The sequence below is a fragment of the Gymnogyps californianus genome, chromosome 9, assembly GCF_018139145.2.
Source record: "Gymnogyps californianus isolate 813 chromosome 9, ASM1813914v2, whole genome shotgun sequence".
Lineage (NCBI taxonomy): Eukaryota > Metazoa > Chordata > Aves > Accipitriformes > Cathartidae > Gymnogyps > Gymnogyps californianus.
The window spans coordinates 24,943,546-24,951,762 of NC_059479.1; the positions used below are offsets into that span (position 1 = coordinate 24,943,546).

Consider the following 8,217-nt stretch of genomic DNA (forward strand, 5'->3'; position numbering starts at 1 on the left):
GGTTTGCTGAGGGATGCCAGAGCCCAAGGAGAGTTTGGGGGGCTCTCACCTCAAACTGGCCCTCAGCATCCTTAGATGACAAGCAGGACTGAGACCACAGACTTGCCTCCATGCTTGGACAGCCGGCACAGCTCCTGCTGCAGACCCATGGTGTTCACTTTGCAGGGTCCACTTCTTGCGCCTCCCATCTTTCCTGCAGTACCCCCCGACAGCCAGGTGGGATTTCGGCATGTGTGGTGGGATTTCGGCATGTGTGGTGCGAGCCGCAGCCCCTGCAGTGGGGCTGGGCTTCCCGAGAGTCTCCTGAGGAGCGCCAGCACGGCAGAGCCGTGGGGACTGGAAAAGCCGGCTTCCCCCTGCCAAGCCTGGGCAGGACAGGCAGACACGGACCCGTCCCAAAGCAGGCAGCTTGCCCAGGCCCCCGCAGAGCCGCAGGCAGACTTGCATGGGGGGTTTTTGGCTGAGGATCTTATCCCACAGGCCGATGCACCGTGTTTCCATCGGCGGTGGGATGTGTCCCAGCTCTGCCTGGCGAGTATGCACCCGACCCGTATTTTTGGCTGGAGTATGCGCTGCCCCAACATGCGCAAGGAGAAGCAGACACCTGGATCCCACAAGGATCCCAGACCAACGGCGAGCAAACCTCAGGGAGCTCCCAGGCCGGGGACAGCAGCGGCAGCACCGGGGGAGCCGGGGCTGGAGCGTACAGTGGCCAAGGAAGAAACAAGATGGGCTGGAGCCGCAGCAGCCCTGACTGGCTTTGGGGACTGAGGGTACCCGAGATCTGTGGGACCCAGGTTTAAACCCCCGCCGGCCCTGCAAGCACCCCTCGGCCATGCCGCACCCCAAAGCTGTTCTGCTGCTCCTGGCTGTCAATGGCCCCAGGTCCTCCTGCCAGAGACGTGGCAGAGCTGCCTGTACATGGCCTGAGCAGCCCTGCCTGTCAGCAAGGAGAAAGGACTGATCCTGCCCGCATGGCCCCTGGGCAGCAGGTTAAAGTCCCTCGGATGCTGGCACCGGGATGTTTCCCTAGCAAGGCGTTCATCAGCTCCACCGGCAACAGCGGCACGTGGGTGTGGGATTATCCCAAAGGATTTCCTTGGGTTAAACTTGGGAATCTGGAAGGTTTTGCTGGGAATCTGCTGGCTGGGGAAGCTCTCCTCTGCTGCAGCGCTGAGCTCTGCAGAGCTTACCTCGACTGGGGGGTTTCCTTTGAGCCTGAAGCTTGGCGCAGTGCTAAAAGCCCCCAAGAGCTGGAGAGGGGAAGGGACCTCTGCACAATGGGTGGCACACGTGCCACCCCAGTCCGCAACGGAATGGGGATCAGGTCAGAGCATCCCCAAAGCCTCTGGGACCACAGGAGCAGCTCAGACGGTGCGCGGGTGGGACAGGGGCTGCCCAGCTACAACCGCTCCGCACAAGCAGGGCAGCTCCTGCCCTCAGAGCCACCTTTTGCTCCCACCAGCCCAGCTCAGCGTCCCCCAGCTGAGCTCAGGCGGTGGGCATGGGGTGGGTGCCTCCCACCCCGGGGCTGCAGGCAGGGGTTACCTCTGCCCCCCGGCAGCCGCTGCCACCCCTGCTCCCCCAGGTACTTGTCATGGCCAGCTGTGACATGGATGTTACTCAACGCCTCCATCCTCCTCCCAGAAAACGGGACACCCAGGGTGTGTGACTGGCTGGGGGCTCCTCACTGGGGAGGTCAATCCCCCCCTCTTTCCGATCTCGGCAGGGGACGGACCCTCTGAGAGCAACTGAGCTGGTGGAAGCGCCCAAGATGCATCCTCCTGGGTCCCCCGAGCCCAGCAGGCAGGAGCAGAGGGCAGGGGAGGGACAGACCCTTTCCCCCAGCCATGTTGCAAGGGTTTTTTGGGGCAAGGGGCTTTCTACCTGGCCAGCATATTAAACAGCACCCGCTCATGCCCCATTTGAGGCTGTGTCTGCAGCAGCGGGTTGTAGCCCTCAGAGCTCAACCAACAGGGATGAACTGGTGGCTGCTGGTGCCATCCCTGCCTGGCCGGGTGTGACAGATGTACTCGACCCCTTAACCAAACTCGCAGTGGTTTGGTTCAGGCTCCAAAGGGGGCGAAGGCCTGAGCTGTAACCGAGCCAAGAACTTCTCTAGTTCCAATCTGTTCTCTGAAAACCCACAAAGGACCAGAGTGACACAGTGAGCGTCAACGTATATGAGCTTGAAACACCGATCATGCAATTAACACATGAAAAGCAGGCGGCTTTTCCAAGACTCATTTATGAAGGAACAAAGAAAGTTGTAGGTACAAGGAGTCTCATGCATACCTTTCCCGTCGCCCGTAATTTGACTACGAGCCAACCACTTTATTCCATAAATATGGCAGCCTGAGTGAGCCTTCTTTGCGCTCTCCCTGCTAGGCAGCCTGGCTGCATGGCAGCGATCTCCCCTTGAGCTGGGGTGCCCTCAAGCTTGCTCCTCGAGGCAGAGAGACCTTTCACCAACAGCAGATCTTTGGTAAGCGACCGGTATCGCGCGTAACCTTGTAGTATGGTAACTCTGATTGGTGCCTTAGTAACTTTGATTTTGTCTTAGGAACTTCGACTCTGCCTTGGTAGTTCTGAATCATTGTTCAAATGATCATGCAGTACAGTAACAGTGAACCTTGCCATCGAACTTCGTTAAATTGCGCTTTTACGACGTCACGTTAAAACCACTTTTGCCGATACCTTTGTCAGTGTTCCTCGAGCGATCTAAATCATCCATTCATGACATGGGGTCACAGGAGCTGCATGGCCAGCCCCGGGTACACCCTGCCCCCCAAACCAGAGACCCCCAACCCGGTGAGAAAGGGCAGCCCCGGTGTCCGGGGCGGGGGACAAAGGGGGTGACCCACAGCCCCGGCTGCGGGCGGAGGAAGCGGGCAGCAGGCCGGGGTCGAGGCCCCTAGGGGGGCGCTAGGCCCAGAGGCCTGTGGAGGTCGCTCCGTCCCCCTCCATGAAGGGCGGAAGCGCCGGGGCAGCTCCCCCGGAGCTCCGGGTCCCACCAGGGCACGGTAGAGGGCGATGGAGGAGCACCCGCCCCTCCACCGGCACCAAGCCCAGCCCGCTGACCGCCATGACACCCTCCCCAGCGGCCCCCGCGAGACGGATTTAAACGGCAACCCGTCCCACCAATCACCGCCCGCCTCGGCCGGCCGGCTCGCCCCGCCCCCGCCGCAAGTCCGCCCTTCCATTGGTCGCCGGGGCTGAATTTTAAACCCTGCCGCCCTGCCCCTTAGCAACCGCATCCCTACCCGCTCGCCGATTGGCCGCCGCCTGGCACCGCCCCGCGCTCTGATTGGGCGACACTCGGCCAGTGCTGGCCGGCCGCTACCGAACTGCTACTTTCAAAAGAGCCGGGGCCGGCTGCGGGGCGGCGGCGCAGGTGAGCGGGGCGCTCCGGGACCCCCGGCTCTCCCGGGGACCCCCAAGGGGCTCCTGGGGGACGGAGGGGGGGTGTAGGGGCGTGCAGGGGAGTGGGGCTTGCACCTGGGGTGGTGGTTGCTGAGTGGGGGCCGCTGAAGGCTTAGCCCCTCGCTCCCCCGAGGGTGTCGGCCCCCCGGCCCGTTCCCGGGTGCCCCGGGGGAGGGCAGGGGTGGAGCCCCCTGTCCTGGGTGGGGGCTCCCGCTCCGCTGGGGTGCGGAGGTACCCCTGAGCCCACTTCCCCCTCCGGTGTTGCGGGGGGGGGGGGGTGGGTGGGTAAGGGAGCGGGAGCCCATACATCCTTCTCCGGGATGCAGGGAGCTGGGAACTGCCTCTCCCCTCCTGCTCCCAACAGGGTGCTTCTGGTGGGGTCCTGGGGCTCCATGTTCTCCCCCTTCCCCTGGGAGGAGCACACCAGCCCTTCCCCGCACCCCTCGCCAGGCCTGCACCCTCCCTGGGGTTGCCTCAGGGCACCATCTGCCTGCCATGCCTGGGGGTGGGGGGGGAGCTGGGGTCTGTCCCTGCTGCACTACCCCCCCCCCCCCCAGGAGGGATAAGTGCCCCATGGTTCTGCCCCTAGCCCTTGAGGGTGTCCCTGGGGGCAGGCAGCTGCCCGCATCAAGCCCTGCTCTGCTCCTAGCTTGCTCGTAGAGGCTGAGGGAGAGGATGCCGTTGCCACGCAACGCCAAGATGCTGAGCACCAAGCAGCCCCGAGCAGGCAAGGTGGGCCCTGCTGCAGAGAATGCCAACCCTGAGAAGGTGAGTCCTGAGTCGGGCAAGGGGTGTGGGGGGCCCCGTGGGGCAGCTGGCCCCCCATCTTCTAACAGCCTCTATTGCAGGAGGAGGGCTGTCAGGCCAAGAGGTCGCCATCCTCCCCCCAGGGCGGGCCCAAGAAGAGGTCGGCGTTCGGGGACATCACCAATGTGAGTGCTTCTGTGGGGGTGGGGGCTTTGGTGCCCCCCATGAGCCCCCCCATGGGAGTGGGGCTGGGCGTCCCCTCCAGCACGCAGAGTGGGGGGTGTCCCATGCCCCGTCAGCAGGAGGAGAGGTATCCCTGCAGGGCACACCTCGCTTCCCTCTGTGCACCCCTCTGTATACCTCCATTCTGACCCAAACAGGCTCACAAGAACCAGGTGGTGCCAGGGAAGAAGGAGGCTGTGAAAGTGGCACCACACAAGGCACAGAGGGCCCATGCTGCCCTGGGGGTGGCCAAGAACAATGAGATCAACCTCAAAAAGTGAGTAGCCAGGGGAGATGGAGATGGGGACAGGGACTAGGGCAGGGGGGATGCTGCAGGGCCAGCACCTGCAAACCTGTCCCATGGGGAAGAACAAGCAGTGGTGGGGGCTTCCTTTGGGCGATGGAGACGATGAGCCAGATGGGGAGGGTAGACAGTAGATAAAATGGCATCAGGTTGCGCCAGGGGAGGTTTAGATTGGATATTAGGAAAAGCTTCTTCACTAAAAGGGTTGTCAAACATTGGAACAGGCTGCCCAGGGAAGTGGTGGAGTCACCGCTGGAGGTATTTAAAAGATGTGTAGATGTGGCACTTCAGGACATGGCTTAGTGGTGGACTTGGCAGTGTTAGGTTGATGGTTGGACTTGATGATCTTAAAGGTATTTTCCAACCTAAATGATTCTAAGAGTCCCTATGGGAATATTTCAGGGGTGGTTTAGCCCCTTCCTGAAGCAGCAAGGAGCTCTGGAGAACCACTTTCAGCCAGGACATGTGGCCTCCTCCCAGCAATGATTTACGCTCTTGTCCTGTCCAGGTCAATGAAGAAAACTCCCCCAACAGCGGCTCCTGCAGATCCCAGGGAGGATCCTGTGCCAGAGGAGCCGGTGCCTGGACAGGTACTGAAACTCTGAGGAGAGGGCAGGGACCCTGGGCTGCAGCCTGGCCCCCAGTCTCATCCTGATGGTGCTGGTCTATGGCTGCCGCTGGTGATATCAGGGCACCAGGCAGTGCTTTGGACCTCGGAGATACTCGGGCCAGTGTGATGGGAAGCTGGGGATGGGGGTAAACCCCCCCAACTTCTTCCTTCAAAAGATCTCCCAGGGGAAAGAGTGGGGTGGGGGCTGCAGGGTGATGGGGGCAGATGGGGAAGAGGGTGCAGAGGTGCAGCAGCCTTGCCATGAAGGGGTGACCACCACTCGCAGAGCTCGGGGCCTCCCCCTTACTGCTGCCTCCTTCATTCCCACCAGGTACCAGCAGTGGAGGACATAGACAAGGAGCAGCTGGGTGACCCCTACGCCAATGCAGAGTATGCCAAGGAGATCTTCGAATACATGCGGGGAAGAGAGGTGGGTGATGCCTGGCTGGGGGTGGCAGCCCTGTCCGGGGAAGGGGTGACCATGCGGGCAGGGCTACCCACTGCCCAGAGGCTCTGAGCATCTGGCAGGGGCCTGCATGGGGCGGGAGGGGTCTCGCTTGAGGGTGGTGGTGTCCGGCGAGTCCCTGACAGCTGGTACCTCGGCAGGAGAAATTCATGCTACCCGACTACATGGAGAAGCAGCCAGACATCAGCGGGGACATGCGTGCCATCCTGGTGGACTGGATGGTGGAGGTGCAGGTACGTGGGCATGGCTTGCTGCAGAGCAGCCCCCACCCTGCTTTTGGCGTGTGGGACCTCACTATGCCAGCAGAGGCTCCTGCGAGTGTCCCCAGTGCAGAGCTGCTCTTCCCCCTCCCCAGGCTGGGGATGAGCCTGCATCCCTCCCTCTGAGCCTGGCCCCGTGGGCACCGCTGGCTCCTGTGAGGGAACGTGGGGAGGCCAGGCGGGCCTAGCTTCTGCCTGACACCCCCTCCTGCCCCCCTGCCCGCATCCTTGCAGGAGAATTTTGAGCTGAACCACGAGACGCTGTACCTGGCTGTGAAGCTGGTGGACCACTACCTGGTGGAGGTGGTGAGCATGAGGGACAAGCTGCAGCTCATCGGTTCCACCGCCATCCTCATCGCCTCCAAATTTGAGGTGACTCCTCGTGCGCTGTCTTGGGGTGCTGGGGCGGAGGGGGCTGTGCCTCTCTGGTCCCCATGGGTTACTGGAAATGGCTGGGTCCCTGCAGCGCCAGGCCACTGCTCCAAGAGCTGCTGGGGTGGCATGTCTGTCCTCATGTTACCCCTTCCTATCCCAAGGGCTGCAAATGCAGTCCCGGCGGGCTGGATCCTGTCTCCTGGTGTCACTGGAGACCTGGCTCCTCTCTGCTCTGCAGAGACCACCAGGACACCTGAGTTCACCTCATGCAAGCAAGGCTTGGAGTCAGAGCCAAGGGCTGGGGCAGTATAGACAGCACACAAGCCCTGCTGGATGTTGTTACAGTCCTTTCAGGGTCTGGCAGGCTGTGAGCACTTACAGGGCCTACAGGCTGGTAGGATTTCCTGAGTGTTGCCAGGATGAACCCCCATTATGGTGCTAAGCAACTGTGCCCCGGCAGGAGCGGTGCCCACCGTGCGTGGATGACTTCCTCTACATCTGTGATGATGCCTACAAGCGGGAAGAGCTCATTGCTATGGAGATGAGCATCCTCAGCACCCTCAAGTTCGACATCAACATCCCCATCCCTTACCGGTTCCTGCGACGCTTTGCCAAGGTGGGTGCAGCAGGAGGGCAGGCTGGTGTCAAGGTGCCTCCAGGCACCCCTTGTGTTGGCTCCCTGGGGTGGCGATGTGCATCCTCGGGGCCCTGGGCTCCCAGCTGGCAGCAAAGGAGGGTTTGGCCAGGCCCCCCGCAACGGGGTTGAGGGGTGAGGATGCTGGTCTGTGCCAGGCTGGAGGTGTGGGATCTGTGTCCTGTGCCCCAGGGGCAGCACTCTAGATCCCAAAAAGGTTGTCGGGGGGAGCAGCGTTGCTCAAAAGGCTGAGCCCTTCTCTGCCTGCCCGGCTGTAGTGCGCCCGTGCCACCATGGAGACGCTGACGCTGGCCCGCTTCCTCTGCGAGATGACCCTGCAGGAGTACGACTACGCCCGGGAGAGCCCCTCAAAGCTGGCTGCCAGCTGCCTGCTGCTGGCACTCACCATGAAGAACCTTGGTGGCTGGGTAAGCACCTGCCCAACCTGCTGTGTGTCCCCCGCCCTGAGGCACCCTGGGAGGCACCATGAGGGTGCAGGAGTGGATGGACCGGTGTGTGGGGGTGATGCTCTGGGGCTATGCTCGGATTTGGGGGGCTGGAGAGGGACGATGATGGCTGTACCGTCGCTGAGAGGACCCAGCTCAGCCCTGCTGTCCCTTTGCAGACTCCCACGCTGGAGTACTACAGTGGGTACCGCTCCCAGGACCTGCATCCCCTGGTGAAGAGGCTGAATTTCCTGCTCACATACCAGCCCCATGACAAGCTGAAGGCTGTGCGCACCAAGTACTCACACAGGTGAGCATCGTGGGGCTCTGCCTCATGCCTGTCCCCTCTGTGGAGGGTGGCATCACCAGCACACACACTTGGGTACTGCAGAGAGCCGGGGGGCCCTGGAGGATGGGTGTCAGGGCTGTGGCTGAGCTCTAAGCCAACGTGGTTCCTTCCAGGGTCTTCTTTGAGGTTGCCAAAGTCACCCCCATGGACATGCTCAAGCTGGAAGAGATACTGAAGAGCTGCTAGCCCTGTCTTTGTAAATAGCCTGTAAATAGCTGGGTGCTCTCTGGCAGGGGAGCACCATGTACATAAACAATAGCAATTTTAACTGAAGGGAAGGGGGGGAAAAAAAAAGTCATGTAGAGCTGTCAATAAAATGTTGTGTTTGTCTTACACGCTGGTGGTGGCTGCTGGAACAGAGGTAGGGGATGGTGTTGGAGA

The 8,217-nt window shown here is 61.6% G+C and overlaps 1 protein-coding gene across 2 annotated transcripts; it reads left to right on the top strand.

Moving 5' to 3' along the window:
* Positions 1–4,082: 4,082 nt before the first annotated feature.
* CCNB3 (cyclin B3) lies at positions 4,083–8,169 on the top strand. 2 transcript variants are annotated; one of them, XM_050901841.1, is made up of 11 exons: positions 4,083–4,191; positions 4,260–4,355; positions 4,551–4,669; positions 5,205–5,286; positions 5,638–5,736; positions 5,913–6,005; positions 6,267–6,404; positions 6,868–7,023; positions 7,320–7,469; positions 7,667–7,797; positions 7,950–8,169. In XM_050901841.1, the coding sequence occupies exons 1-11, from the start codon at positions 4,099–4,101 to the stop codon at positions 8,020–8,022; spliced, it is 1,230 nt and encodes a 409-aa protein (XP_050757798.1). In that variant the 5' UTR covers positions 4,083–4,098; the 3' UTR covers positions 8,023–8,169. The 2 variants fall into 2 exon arrangements, with proteins under 2 accessions (XP_050757798.1, XP_050757799.1); XM_050901842.1 differs by having other exon boundaries at positions 4,272–4,355.
* Positions 8,170–8,217: the final 48 nt, after the last annotated feature.

Bases quoted from the DNA above. Each gene is read 5' to 3' on its own strand.
- CCNB3 (XM_050901841.1), top strand. From the start codon at position 4,099: ATGCCGTTGCCACGCAACGCCAAGATGCTGAGCACCAAGCAGCCCCGA. The intron at 4,356-4,550 runs GTGAGTGCTTCT...TGACCCAAACAG, and splicing joins CGTTCGGGGACATCACCAAT to GCTCACAAGAACCAGGTGGT. The intron at 7,470-7,666 runs GTAAGCACCTGC...GTCCCTTTGCAG, and splicing joins TGAAGAACCTTGGTGGCTGG to ACTCCCACGCTGGAGTACTA.